The sequence below is a fragment of the Polyodon spathula genome, chromosome 20 (assembly GCF_017654505.1).
Source record: "Polyodon spathula isolate WHYD16114869_AA chromosome 20, ASM1765450v1, whole genome shotgun sequence".
Taxonomy (NCBI): domain Eukaryota; kingdom Metazoa; phylum Chordata; class Actinopteri; order Acipenseriformes; family Polyodontidae; genus Polyodon; species Polyodon spathula.
Genome location: NC_054553.1, coordinates 542,706 through 557,662, shown reverse-complemented (window position 1 = coordinate 557,662; position 14,957 = coordinate 542,706). Strand labels below are relative to the sequence as shown.

General features: G+C 40.7%; 1 protein-coding gene across 7 annotated transcripts in view; it reads right to left on the bottom strand.

Moving 5' to 3' along the window:
- Positions 1-3,982: 3,982 nt before the first annotated feature.
- The window catches only part of LOC121295268 (AF4/FMR2 family member 2-like), a 127,895-nt gene continuing 116,920 nt past the window's right edge, over positions 3,983-14,957 (bottom strand). For 4 of the 7 annotated variants that reach the window (XM_041219716.1, XM_041219718.1, XM_041219722.1 and 1 more), the window contains 8 exons: positions 13,950-14,080; positions 13,446-13,509; positions 11,568-11,704; positions 10,579-10,650; positions 8,763-8,856; positions 8,300-8,349; positions 6,103-6,320; positions 3,983-5,333 (listed from right to left, as the gene is read on the bottom strand). In XM_041219716.1, coding sequence (XP_041075650.1) covers positions 5,212-5,333; positions 6,103-6,320; positions 8,300-8,349; positions 8,763-8,856; positions 10,579-10,650; positions 11,568-11,704; positions 13,446-13,509; positions 13,950-14,080 — 888 coding nt within the window. In that variant the 3' untranslated portion in view covers positions 3,983-5,211. The remainder of the gene's footprint in view (positions 5,334-6,102; positions 6,321-8,299; positions 8,350-8,762; positions 8,857-10,578; positions 10,651-11,567; positions 11,705-13,445; positions 13,510-13,949; positions 14,081-14,957) is intronic. The other 3 variants (XM_041219717.1, XM_041219719.1, XM_041219721.1) reach the window with 1 other exon arrangement.

Here is a 14,957-nt window from a genome sequence, read left to right as displayed (position 1 = left end):
CAACACTGTATATCATTTCATTATATATTTACACATACACACACACACACATTTGTATCCCTTCATTTATAGACATAGTCAATGACTTCATATTATAACACAGCATCTACTGGTTGATTTAATGAAGGTAATGAAGACACTGTTGTTGTGTAAATACTTTTGTTTTTCCTCCCCCATATGAACGAAGACTTCAGTTTCCAATTCTATACACTTTACTTTTTCTTTCATTATTATTATTATTATTTTTTACATAGAAATGAACAATATAAAATTGAGACGAAAGAACTGCAATTATAGGCAAGACACTGACGCAGACAAGTTACCTGAACATGGAAGTAAGGGGTCAATGATTTATCGTATAAGATCCCCTCTTTTAAAAGGCAGTGGATTTCTAATTGAATCTGGGATCCCAGATATGTTGTATTACACTCCTTTACACTTAGCACTGCTACACACATGTTAAACAAAAACAACCGTCCATTAGAATCGACTCCAACATAGGACATTTGGGTGAATGCTGCTTTTTTTTGCATGTGGTTAAAGATTTAGCAGAAGGAATTGGTGAGATGAAGTTGCTGGTGCTGCGTGTGCAGTGTGCTCTGTAATGGGGACTGGTGTTTCTAGCACTGTATCTTGATTAACTGACAAAGCATTCCATAGCTCGTTAACATTTAATAGGACGCAACTGTTTGGTTGTTTTAAAGATCCATTGTCAGTACACATCCATTAATACTACATGCGTCTCTGTAGACTGTCATGCTACATATTAAATACTAATTAGCACTGAATTATTAGACCTTTAATTGACCAACATTTGATGCTATTATATGTTAATGAAACACTATTGTGACATTTAATATGCAAAGTTAACAGAATGTTTCCATTCGGAACCATTAAATCCAAGATCAGTTTTTATGATATGCTCTTATAGCCAAGTAAGAAGAGGAAATGCATAGAAGACATGTCAGTCAAGGAGCTTGTGACATGCCCGATCTCTTTGCTCCCTTGTGCAATTCTGAACAGTAAATCTTTCAGTACCTCGTTTGCAAACAAAAAAGTTAAAAAAGATGCAAATGCATGACCATCATATAAACATGGGTTGCTAATCCTCATGTCTAATTGTGTAATAAAATCATATACATTGGCTCTCATAATAATAATAACAAAATAAAAATTATTTAAAAAGATTGCATTAGCGCTTTCAAATTTAAAGGGATTCATATTAACGGGCAGTTTATTGTTTTTCTTTTGCATCCTAAAAATGTCTTTGCTATTTTTTTGCGCCACGTTCGCAATGTTTATCTTTACATCAATGGCACTTTGTCAGTACCGTGCATTTTAAACCTTAAGCAAATAAAGAATGTTTTACTTCAATCAATTCTTGTTTGTAGCCATTGAAACAATGTCCCTGTGTTATGTGGCAACAAATGCATAAGCCCTCTTATTTCTCAAGAATATAATTTATTGTGCAGACATTTGGTATGAATGCTTACTGAATGGATATTTGAATGCATGCAGGTAGTGGTTAGACCAGGATTGGGTTGTACATAGAATTCCACACACATGTAGAACGATCAGGATTCTGATTCCACTACAGTTAAAACCAAAGGGAGCCTAAACAAGCTTGCCGATGTACTGCTCTGCATCCCCCTGGCAGGCTTCCAATGCCTTTCTTTCTTACTGTAAGGCTGTAGTGTTTCATTGTGGAGCTCAAAGGGAAGACTGTTCACACAGACACAAGGAGGGGCACTTGTCTGTACAAGTAGCAGGTCAGGTCATGAAAATGTTTCTCTTCTAACAGCTGTTTGTGTTTCACTGGTTCTATAAGGTCCCCTGTTTAGTGTTCCTATAATGTGTCGTTTGCTGGAATACAGGACCCATTTTCACAGGCGAAGACAAAGCCTCTAGCTAACAGGCAGAAGGAAGGCACTAATCCCATGCCATTTCTCCCAGACCCTTCTCTGGCAATATTAAATCTACTTGTTTTTGTGCTGGAAGTAAAGCTGCTAATGTTATTTGCAGCTGACTGCCTGCCAAAGGAGCACAGATTTTCCTGACAGAACAGGTCATCTTTGGCACGCGTGTGAACAGCTGTGCTCTAAACCACTTCAAATGTCGACAACAATCTTGGAGAAGATGCCGGTAATTTGCTACGTGAGTAAATTCCAGTCCAATTTCTAGCCATGCCAGTAAGGCAAAAAACAAACAAAAAAAAAACCAACAGGATATATTGCTTTTCAGAACAAGAAGTCGGAATTGTATATGTTAGAAACAATTAAAAAAAGGTGTTCAACTTCAGTGTTATTTCTTTTGCAATTAAAATATCAATCAAGCAAAACCCTTGATTTTTGCGATCCATGTTGATGCATTTAAAGCAGACTCCGTTATCAGTAGATATTTCTTGCACGTGTTTTGATGTTCTTGCTATTAGTAGAGTGCTGCCTTCTGCGATGCTCCCTGGACACGCTTCCAAGCCAGCTGCTTGCCTTCCTTCCAAAGAGTGAGGATAAACAAGCACGTAACCCCATCTGTATGCAGCGCACAAGTAACATTTACCAAGCCTTGCATAAGTTTAAATAATTCCTTATGTTTTTAAATTACTCAGCTCTGTTTTCAGAAGTGCTGTAATTTAGTTTAATTCAATAGATGTTGAGTATTTTTTTTTTTTTTTTTTTGCAGACTGACTTCCTAACTGGCTGTGCTGTTGATATGTGTGTTTTGTACCAATTCAATTAGTCATATGTTTGTGTTACTCAACAGCAATTAATTACAGGTTATGTGTATCATACGTTAACACTGGTTTGCTTAGACATCTGAAATCACGGTTCCCAGTTTACTACCTTAAGTTGCATAGATAAAAGTTTTAAAAATAGTTTTTTTTAATTCCTCATTGACTTAATGAAAAATAAAAGTTGGTAAGCACACTTGCTGCATCTACCATTAACACTCAGTAATGGTGCTTTTACCTTCTCAGATTAAGATAGGGGATCAGCAGTGAGCGCTGGACTACACTGGTGAATGCAGATATGTATGTACTGGGAATTATGCACTTGTAAACCACATTGACACTGGTTCATCTCTTTAAATAATCTTAATGTGGTTCTCTTATCAGATTTCCCAAAGGCTGGCTTTTTTCTGTTTCCACCTTGTTACAAAGAAACATGATAGCTGATTTCATGAGCTGCGCGATCTGTATCGAGATTCTAGTTACAGATTCAGCGTCTTCAGAAACGGCCAGCGGTCCTGTAGACAGGAGGAAGATGGAGCCAAGCTGCTGTAACTGTCTCGTGGAGTACAGGCAGGTAAATTATTGTGGGTCTATTCAATCCACCTGAACAGGTATTACTGTGGGTCTATACAATCTGAACAGGGGGGCATTTAAATGCTGGGCTTGTTTAAATCATTTAGAAAGAGCCCAAGGTTATGAAAATCAAAACATCACTACAGTCTCTTTAGAATATGAAAAAAAATAAGCATGAAGGTTCATATTTTAATAATTTAACTGGTTTAAAGACTCCTTTCCACTGTGATTAGAGATGTTATGCTTGAGTCATTAATGCAGAGTTATATAACGATACTTCAGTACATTGCAATGATTGGGTCATTAACGCTGAGTTACATAACTACACTTAACAGTACATTGCAGCATCTGTACACCACAGTGCTGAAAGTGCTATCTGGAAACCTCTTAAATAAATAGACATGAAACTGTAAGTAGATGCTGTTTTCAGCCAATGCCTTCATTAGCTGAAACGTTTGTCTCAGAATGTTTGAAGTTTTGTCTAAGTGCTATATTATTATTATTATTATTATTATTATTATTATTATTATTATTATTATTAACATGTTGAAACATGTACTCATACATAGATCTTGTTTACACTACACGTGTGTGCGTGTGTGTGTGTGTGTGTGTGTGTGTGTGTGTGTGTGTGTGTGTGTCTGTGTGTGTTTGTTTCCCTTGTGCACAAAGTAGCTTCTCTATTATTGTAAGATTCCATTTGAGTGATCTGGAAGCTTGTGTTTGTTGCCCCTTTCCTGGTTAGGTTGTATGCAAGTTCAAAAGAACTTAAACAGTGGAATGAATGCCACCAAAACAGGGTTGAGAAAAATTGGAAGCAACGCATTGAATGCAAATACAAATGTTCTATAAAATGTAATACAAAAAGGGTCCTAGGGATTTCACAGCTAGCAATATCTTTCGTTGGCTATTTTACAATTTAAAAAAAATGATTCAATGGTAACACTTTACATTAAGTGCATCTAACTGTGCTATAATAACACAGTCATCACACATCCTGTGTAGGTACAATGCAGCAACATGTTTGATCACTAAATGGAAAATGTTTGTCATTACCAGCGTGTTTTGTAATTGCACTGTATTTGCTTGTGTAGTTGAGTGTTTAACAGTGTAATTACTAGGTAACCACACATGCTATTACCCCGGTAGTCTCCCTTAATGCAAAGTGCTACCCACTCAAAAATGTGAACACACGTACCTGTTGTCAAACATTAAGACAAACTTTCATCCTGCCACAACCACATGATCTGACGTTACTTTCAACAGCCCCCTAGAGTAGGCCGCTGAGATACAAGAAAAAAAGAACAGACCTCAAGAACAGCACCGGACTCCACACTCTCACTGCAATCTGAATAACACGTACAAGCTGCCAACGCTGTGCTTGTATTGTAATATAGAAGAGAGGGGTCAATTCGGGAAGTGAAACTGAGAGGTACCATTCAAACCTATTGCAATACAGCTGGGAGCGCAAATACATGCTTCTGGTTTTGAAGTGCTTTTCTATTCTGCTTTTCTTTATGCAGCCTCGAGTTGCAGCTGCAGAGCTTCTGTCTCTAAACTGGGGGGCTGTATACACTTAGAATGCAACATTGAGTAGAAGCAGGAGGGACCTCAAAACCCCAAAGCAGTGAGGCAAAAACAAAACAAAAAAGGTACCCAGAAGACAGAGATCCCCGTGCGGGCGATGCTGCTGGAAGTGCTGTCCATGCTGAGGTTGGGTGAAGGGGTGGGGTGCGCGGGCAGAGGTAGTGATGAAGATGTATAACAGATAGACCCCCCTGTGCGGGCGATGCTGCTGGAAGTGCTGAAGATGCTGTGGTTGGCTGATGGGGTGGGGTGTGCGGGTCGGTACGCTGGTAGAGGTAGTGATGAAGATGTATAATATACAGCGCAGTAGTACGGTCCGGTCACTATAATAAGTGAGCCTCTATACGGAGCCAGTGCAGTCCTTGCCTGACATAGCGGACCAGGCTGGTCATACTGCTGTGTTGGGTCAGTGGTTCCATCACTGAGTCCAGCTCCTGAAAGAACTCTGCAGAGAGGGACACACAAAAAAATCTTCAATTTCATACAGTGACATACAGCACTAACCCCAGCATCAGTCCTGCTGGTCTCAGATTTGTAATAATAGCTCTTCATTTAATGGATAGTCAGTGGCTGGAAAACACACTTGAAATTTGATTTGCAGTTTTTAAACCCATCTTAGTGCTTCTTGTGATCAATACTTTCACTCATTACTGCGGAAAATACATTAAGAGTCTATTACTAATCTCCAACACTGCACAAAGAAAATTAAATCTTTTAGTGCGTCTTTAATGCATCCTGATTTAATGGATGATAATTGAACCTCCAGTAATTTTTCCGACACTGGAAGGCTTGGATTTCATGCAGTCATCACTGGTCTGATTATGTGAATTTAGTCTTTCTTAATAAATGGCATTCCTATGTTGTTCCAGGACCTTATCCAGATGTTAAGACTCCTAGCTGGGATTGTCAATTTAAAGACGAGGCCTCTCGACCACTGTGGTTTTATAAGACTAATTTCTCCATTGAACCTTTTCTTTGTACCCGTCACGCTGGGTGGCTAATGCAGTGGTTTGAATAGGTTTCCTTTCCTCTTACTCCAACATCATTCATAACTTCAAATAAGAATTCTAAGATAGAACCGAAGGCGCTTACTGAAACAGCTTGTCTACCTAGTTTCTTAGTTTCTTATAGTTTTACCAGTGATGATTGCGCCCCCTTGTTGACTGTTAATGAATCTACATTTTAAGAGCGGAGCGGAGAGGTGAGACGGTTACCTCGGCTCTCGCGGGACAGCTTGTCGGCAGTGTCCCAGTGCTCATAGCTCCGCAGGATGTTGTTGGTGATGTTGACGTGACTGGCGGCCATGTGGTGGATGCGCTGGGGGATGGCGATGCTGCCCGAGGAAGAGGAGGAGCCCCCGGTGCCCACGCTGCTGCCCACAGAGCTGACCGGAGAGGGGCTCAGAGACGTGGGCGATGGGGTGTCTGTGCTTCTACGAGAGGGAAGAAGGAGAGGGGCTCGGTGAGAAGAGCTCGCCAGACACACTCACCTGTACACTCTCACTGGCTGCGATTTAATGGCTTAATGTTACGCATAATCAGTACAAAGCGCTCAGATCAAGAGGCACCAGCAAACACGTTCACGTTGTAAACACACATGGGAGTTCAACATCAACTGCACCCTACATGCGAGTTTAATTCCCATCTGAGTGTAAGAGAATGTGAGAGATGAGGAATGTGTAGGGATGGAGTCAATGTTTTAGATAATATTTCTTCTTTATTTTGTGAACAAGGCTTACCGTTTATCTCTCCTTCTTTCCGTCACTTTACACTAATCTGCTCATTAAGAGGTGTTGAACAGATAGAGAATCAGAGCAAGGTTGTGATAGTGTCAGAGGGGCTGAAGTTACACACACAGGAATTTGATAAAACCAAAACAAACATAGCCCTAGCAATAGAAATGACTCCAGCAGTGTGTACTCCAGAAGTAATTACAACATGATTCCATATAAATATACAGGGTATGCCAAATTCAGATCCCCTGTACAGAGAAGTCATTGCCCCAGCTTTAGAACGTGCATTACTGAGGTAGTGTGGGTAGGGTTAGGAGTAATTGTAATTGTAATTGTAAAGGCCAGTGATTTGGAATGAGTTCTAAGTTGTAAGCACAAGGCTGCTCTGAATGTTCTGTTTAAGTATCACTGATGCCTACTGTGCAGAGGGATGGAGCAGCTCCAAGGTACCCAGGATCAATCTCTGGATTCCTTCAGTATGCTGTGTTCTTCACAGTTGTGTTCAGCCAATGCTGCTCTTTCATCATGCTTACCCCTAAACACTAACACTGCACAGAGCACCCTGAGCAGCTCACTGCAGCCTTTCTTCACAAACAATTATGCCCTCATTTTTACTTCTGTCTGCCAGCTCCAGCCATAAGTCAATGAAATATTCATCAGTCTTTTAGCGCAAAACCCAAACACTCTGGCTCTGGGTCTTGTATATCAGTAATAAATTGAAACACAGTCACCCGGTGAAGCTAAATTATGTTTCCTGTCAACAGCCCAGCTCATTATGTGTGTGTGTGTGTGTGTGTGTGTGTATAGAGGGGGGCTTTGCTCAAATTAACAATCCCCTGGATATATATAAATAAATAAATAAAAAATAAATAAATAAGCAGCATCTACTGATTCATGAACCTGGAGGACAAAAGCAGCAAACCTCAGCCTCTAATTGTCACGCTGATTACATTTCCAGCAGGTAGTGGACGTGCAGTAAAGGGATTAAGAACTATAGTTTACCGATAATACAGCTGCCGCAAAACAAACCCTTTGTAATAGAGCGTGTAATTGTAATTGATTTTGACTGCTGCACTCAATTAGAACAGCAGGGCCGGCCACTTTACGTCTAGGGGCTACATCAATCCCTCAGCCCCTCTGCGACTGTGGGCTTTGGCTCTTCTAACAACTAAAAGCATACCTTCCACTCTGTAAAGTTCTCAGGGCCCCTCTTAGTAAGCACAGCTACTTATTTAACCCATTCAGTTCCAAATTAATCTTTGCAGTTAACACAATTAGAGTAAGTTTTTACAACAATAGAGTTACAGAAAATTAAAACAGGTAGATTGCCAATTAAAAATGCTCCAAAACATGAGGACAATGTCACTTAATGGGTTAACTAACTTTCATCTATAATGTGAAAACACGATTAGAAATGCCACTAAGTAGTCTAATGGTTTGTCATTTATTAAGTTGCTTTTACTAATTCTGCCTCTAGCTTTCCATGGCATCTCTGTTACCACGTCCTGCAGCATTGCTTCACTGCCCGCTGAAATCAGCTGAAACTGGCTGAGTGGCAGGTTGATTAAATTGCCTTTTATTTCTGTACCTTTACAATAAAGCAGCTCTCAGCTTGAAGCACTTCAATCACAGTCATGCTGAAACAAAAAAGGAGGGTCTGCAGAAAGAGCTGTACTTACTTCCCATTGCCCCCCCAGGGCGACGGTGCTTGGGAGCTCTTCACAGAGTTCTGTAACACACAAGGCAGTGGACACTTTTCATTATTGAGACTTTAGAAAAGAATCCTGCACACCGTCTTCAATTCATTACATCTGCAGTTAAACCGTGTTGACATTCACGTGCACAGTAACTATCACTGTTTGGATGTGTTTTATATAAAATTTATGAACGCACATGAAAAAATCTTTTTATGTCATTGAGATGCTGGTCCTGCCTGCTGTGTCAATAACCTCATCACTTTACTGTTTTGTCTTTTAGTATTTTATTGCTTTTTAAAAAATATGAATATGTTATGGTCTTCCGCAAACTAGCGTCCATAAATTATCAGTTCACCTGCAAGTGCACAATAAATAAAATCCCACATATATCGGCCAATCGATACAGAGACAAGCTGCGGTACCATCGGTTTTTAAAAGATGTTACCTTGAAATATTCCATGAGGGAGCGGGAGTACTTCATTGCATGATCCTTCTTCAGTTTAAACATTCTCAAGTAGAGAAGCGATAAACACCGATAACTGCAATAAGACAGATGCAAAGAAAGAAATAATAATAATAAAATGATTGGAATCATGTTAACAAGACAGCATTACTGAAGAGCAGAGCCAAGTACTGAACAAACACCACTGCACACAGAGGTACTGTTACTAGGGGTCTAACAGGGCAGCGGTCCAGTTAGATACACATTTACAGACAGTAAGACGGCTCTGTTCTTGTCTAAGATTTTACAGACAATCCTGATAGTGTCTTTTGCACTTAGAATTGTATTCAATTATATAAAAATGGCTTTGCAAAATTAGTGTGGGGGGCTGTGATAATATTTTCATCCATAGGCTTATGGAGAGATAGAGCTATTATACTGTACCACTGAAGGAGGCAGTTACCTGAACACAATGGAATGTGACATGCCTGCTTCGAGCACAGCCGTGCCTCTGGCTTATGTGAATACCTTTTGCTATGAGGTCACAATCACATGTCATGTGACATTACATCATAAAGCCTTATCATGATCCAATCACAGCCAGATCCTGCTCTCCCCACTGGACAGCCCTGCTGAGCTCTGTTATCGCTCTAATGATGGGGATTATGCTGCTTTGGGATTAAAACACTGGCCAAGGTCAGAGCATGGTGGGATTTGAACCCTGGGTCTCAGGCACTGCTATTACACAAACGCAGTTCATTTTTCAGGAATGTTAAATATAATCAAATTAATACAACTTATACAAAGATGCAGATATCTCATCAAAAACAATGTGCATTTAAAAATGTTCCCTCTGTGTATTATAGCAGGGCACTCCCTCTTGGTTATGTACGTTATTTGCTATCAAAGTTACAGTCTCGCACACACACAGCTTTCGTTTGTACTGTATATGAATTCAAAATGGATTTACACTGCAAAACAGTTTCATCATTGCAAGGCCGCTCAGATACCCTGAATCCAAAAACCCAAAAGTCATAAGCCACTGCGATATGACAGGCTCTGCATACAAAAGAATATGCTTAGGCAGCTGCTGGGAGAAACCATTAGTTATCCTCTAACAGCTTAATGAAATACAAGAATAATGATCTTCTTTAAGCAGATTACGTTTTAAAACTCCCTTCAAGATATATCCGATTGTGCAGCGTGACATTTGAGTGGTCTGGCAAAACTGCAGCAAACTGTTTTTACTGGGAGAGGGAGGTGTAAGAAATGCTGGCGATGCAAGAATAGCACGCTGGAGCCATGCCTTGACTTCACTGAAGCATATCACTGCAACTAGAACAGCTGATGATCTGAAAAGTTATTGCAGGCTGTAGGTATGTTGCCATAAGCATGCAGAAACACACAAGTTAGGGTTGAAGCATGGGCGCATATATATATATATATATATATATATATATATATATATATATATATATATATATATATATATATATATATACATATACATACAGACACACACACATATATATATATATATTATATATATATATATATATATATATATATATATATATATATATATATATATATAATACATACATATACATACACATACATACATACACACACGTATAGATCCCCTTGGCTTTGCCTGACACTTGACACATCATCATAAAGGTCAATTACAACACTCTGCTGTTGGCCTGCAGTTGAATAACTCTTCACACACACTACCACACACACACACACACACACACACACACACACACACACACACACACACACACACACACACACACACACACACAACACCTACCATAAAACAGACAGCTTCTTATCAGCTACTGTAGAAGATTTTCCTGTGAAGTTCTTTAACCTCATTGCATACCTGGAAGAAACACACACAGATATGAGTTTGTGATTTTCATACAAGCTCTTTGTATGTTCTTATTCTGCCCACTTCCAAGGCATTTCACATTACTCTAATACAATGTCTGCTTCAATAATAAACCCTGCCTCATTCTCTGTTAGTGTGTCTAAGCATCTTCGTTGTAGCAGTTCGCTTCAGGTAATATTTATATAAAGTATTTCTGCAGTGTGATCTAGTGCGATCCACAAGATTATGGTACCGTGTAATGAATGAGACGCCACTCTTTAGCACCAACGCTGTGCTGAGACTGGACACTGGTCCAGGACACCCTGATCCTCCGAATCCTTAACCAGTGTATTAAAATCACAGTTAGAACTCTGTTTCTGCATTGCATCTATTTAGCAGTGCTATGCTTTTGATTAATTCCAGATCTTAGGAAGACAATTTAATGCCACCAACTCTGTGATGTCAAGTTTGAATTGAATTCAAGTCACAGTTACCAATTGCACTTTAACACCACAACAATAAAATCACATGACATCAGCAGAAGAGAGGCTAATTTCATCAGTGACTGCATCTATGTGGGCCGGATTAAGAAAGCACAAGCTTGTCAGTGCCTGCGCTGCAGTACTTTGGAATCGCAGAGCGACCTTTCCACATAAGCAGCACCAGCAAAGGCTCCAGGCTCTGAAGACAAGCTGTACAGTGTGATCTTTTTTAATGAAAACAATACAACTACCATACCGTGGTTCTCTGGAGGCAATGGCGTGCAAGCAAGGTCCACCTATTTTAATTTGCTGCGATATTAATACACTTAAGGCTACTAACTGCTTGGCTTCCGAGAGGCAGTTTTCCGGGAGCGGTCATTGTGTCTAAATGCTTTTTTGTTTGAATCATCACAGCCAGGTATAATGAAAGATTGGGGGCACATTAACCTGATGAGCTCCACTGTTTCAGAGTACATGGTGTACGGAGACTTGGCTTCTAATGGGTCTCGTTCCATCGCGTTCCCACAGTCGATGAAGGACAGGGCGCCGTCTGCATAATTAACGGCTTTGCCAAACTTCTCCAACTGAAAACAAAGGCAACACAGAGCAGTGTGATAAAGATGTTTGCAATCAATTTTGAATTGTTTGATAAGTCTGCGTTACAGTGCTTTCGCCTAAGATCGTAATAATAACAATAATAATAATAATAATAATAATAATAATAATAATAATAATAATAATAGTGTGAGCTATATAAAAGAAACACAAAAACAACCCACAACAAAGCAACACACAACTTCAACAGCAATAGAAAATGATTTTTTATGCCACTCTGCACACATTGCTTTATCGCAACACACAGAAATCAACTTTCTTCACTTTGTATTCATGTCAGGTTTTAAAAGGAAGTACAGATTTATAGTAAAATAGATTAAACTTTCAATAAAGGACCGTATCCAGGGACGTCATTGCTGGAGTCTAATTACTAGGGCCCTCTATAAATCAGGACTGTCTATCTGAACCTCAATGTGAACATTTCACTAGCTCACTGTGTCTCTCTGATGTAGAAAAGGAAAGGGCTACTACCAGCAGTCACTGATCACTGGGCGAGCACAGTTCAGTGCTGCTCTACTGAGAGTGCGTTCCACATTAACCACGCATGGAGTCACTGATCACTGGGTGAGCACAGTTCAGTGCTGCTCTACTGAGAGTGCGTTCCACATTAACCACGCATGGAGTCACTGATCACTGGGCGAGCACAGTTCAGTGCTGCTCTACTGAGAGTGCGTTCCACATTAACCACGCACGGAATCACTGATCACTGGGTGAGCACAGTTCAGTGCTGCTCTACTGAGAGTGCGTTCCACATTAACCACGCATGGAGTCACTGATCACTGGGCGAGCACAGTTCAGTGCTGCTCTACTGAGAGTGCGTTCCACATTAACCACGCATGGAGTCACTGATCACTGGGCGAGCACAGTTCAGTGCTGCTCTACTGAGAGTGCGTTCCACATTAACCACGCATGGAGTCACTGATCACTGGGCGAGCACAGTTCAGTGCTGCTCTACTGAGAGTGCGTTCCACATTAACCACGCACGGAGTCACTGATCACTGGGCGAGCACAGTTCAGTGCTGCTCTACTGAGAGTGCGTTCCACATTAACCACGCATGGAGTCACTGATCACTGGGCGAGCACAGTTCAGTGCTGCTCTACTGAGAGTGCGTTCCACATTAACCACGCATGGAGTCACTGATCACTGGGCGAGCACAGTTCAGTGCTGCTCTACTGAGAGTGCGTTCCACATTAACCACGCATGGAGTCACTGATCACTGGGCGAGCACAGTTCAGTGTTGCTCTACTGAGAGTGCGTTCCACATTAACCACGCATGGAGGCACTGATCACTGGGCGAGCACAGTTCAGTGCTGCTCTACTGAGAGTGCGTTCCACATTAACCACGCATGGAGGCACTGATCACTGGGCGAGCACAGTTCAGTGCTGCTCTACTGAGAGTGCGTTCCACATTAACCACGCATGGAGTCACTGATCACTGGGCGAGCACAGTTCAGTGCTGCTCTACTGAGAGTGCGTTCCACATTAACCAAGCATGGAGTCACTGATCGCTGGGCGAGCACAGTTCTTCAGATGCCCACGATTAATGAGGAGGTGACTAGGACATTAGAAAGCGAGCTTGAAAAAGATAACACTGTTAGTGGTACAGCTGGGGGAGGGTTAGGATGACTGTGTGGGTAATAAGGGAGGTCTTTCATATAATAACAAGAAAGAAATAAAACAGAATGCATTGATGATTTTGTGAAGCCTACCAGTGCATCAGCTTTGTGCTTTAATTTCTTGGCTTCCTGCATATAGTAGTCTGCATTGTGAAGGCTGAAGGAGAAAAAAAAAAAAAAAAAAAAAAAAGGTTTTTTGTTAAGAAACCAAAAATAACAGCAATACAGATCCAGATCCTGAATGAATGTCCAGTATTCGTAAGTAAAGCCCAGTTGTTTTTGTTCGGACCAGGTGTTGCCAGCACAAGGCAATCAGTGGGGTTGATCTGTTATGTCCTTGCTAAGCCACTTCCATGTGCATGGCAGCTTTGCTCCTGCTTGTTAATCACAAAGCTCGAACCAGCAATTCACTTTTGACTGGGAGCTCTCAAGCTCAGGAACTGACATCAAAACATGACATTTGCAATGGGCCTGAACACCTCCTGCCTTCTCGCCAGATGAGTGTCCCTGCCAGGAAAAGGCAGATTCCGGCAGGATGCTGCCGTGGGAAAGTCTGCCCAGAGTGCATGTCATTGTTTCTCTCTTGGAACAACTTACGTGTCGTCAAACGTCAATTTTGGCCTCCGAGGCTCCGTCAACACTGGCGATAGGGTAGACCAAAGGTCAGGCTCTGTTTGCCTGTTGCCAGGGAAACTGCTGGAGGACCTGCTAAGAGGTGGTTCTTCCTGCTAAAGAAAGAGATAAGTAAAGTGAAAATTGAGCCTCGGTTGCTCCAATGAGCTCTGAACTGTCAGTCCTCTCCACTTAATTAGCATGCGTTTGTAGGACAGCATGGACTTTATGACACAAAGCCTGTGTTGTTTAAACAACACTTTTTTTTCAGTCTGTTTTTATGAATAAAATCAAGTTTGAGATTCCTGAAAGCGTTCTAGACAGGTGTTAATGAAACCACAAATAGTTCGGGACAGTTTCAGGAATATCAAACTTGTCTTCAATAAAACAGTCTTTGAAAAAACATTCTTTAAATACCTCCTGAGTTAAACCCTTCTGCATGGAGCCACATGTTTCTTATTATTCAACTAGGTTGTATATATATTTTTTCTTTTAATCTTAAATTGTTTTCCTTCTTTCTTTTGCAGATTTAGTTTTGAGTATCTACATATGGATTCTATTGTTGTCTTTAATGCTGTTTTGAGTCACTTCCAAACACCAGTTATTCCTAGAAGAACACAGGAAACGGTGGCAAAGATTTTGAGCAAAGAACTAACCCAATACAAAAAACGAGTGCTGTCATTTTACTTAAAGAATCTGTGTTCAGCTTCCCAGCAGCCAAAACTAAAGTAATGCACTGGGGTTTGTGTTTATCAACATGGAAAGTAATGCACTGGGGTTTGTGTTTATCAACATGGAAAGTAATGCATTGGGGTTTGTGTTTATCAACATGGAAAGTAATGCACTGGGGTTTGTGTTTATCAACATGGAAAGTAATGCATTGGGGTTTGTGTTTATCACCATGGACAGCCCATTGAGCAAGCTCACCACTTCTTGTTGGTTGATCTCACTTCTTCTGGTTGACCTCCGTGTTTCCTCCATTTATATCATCCT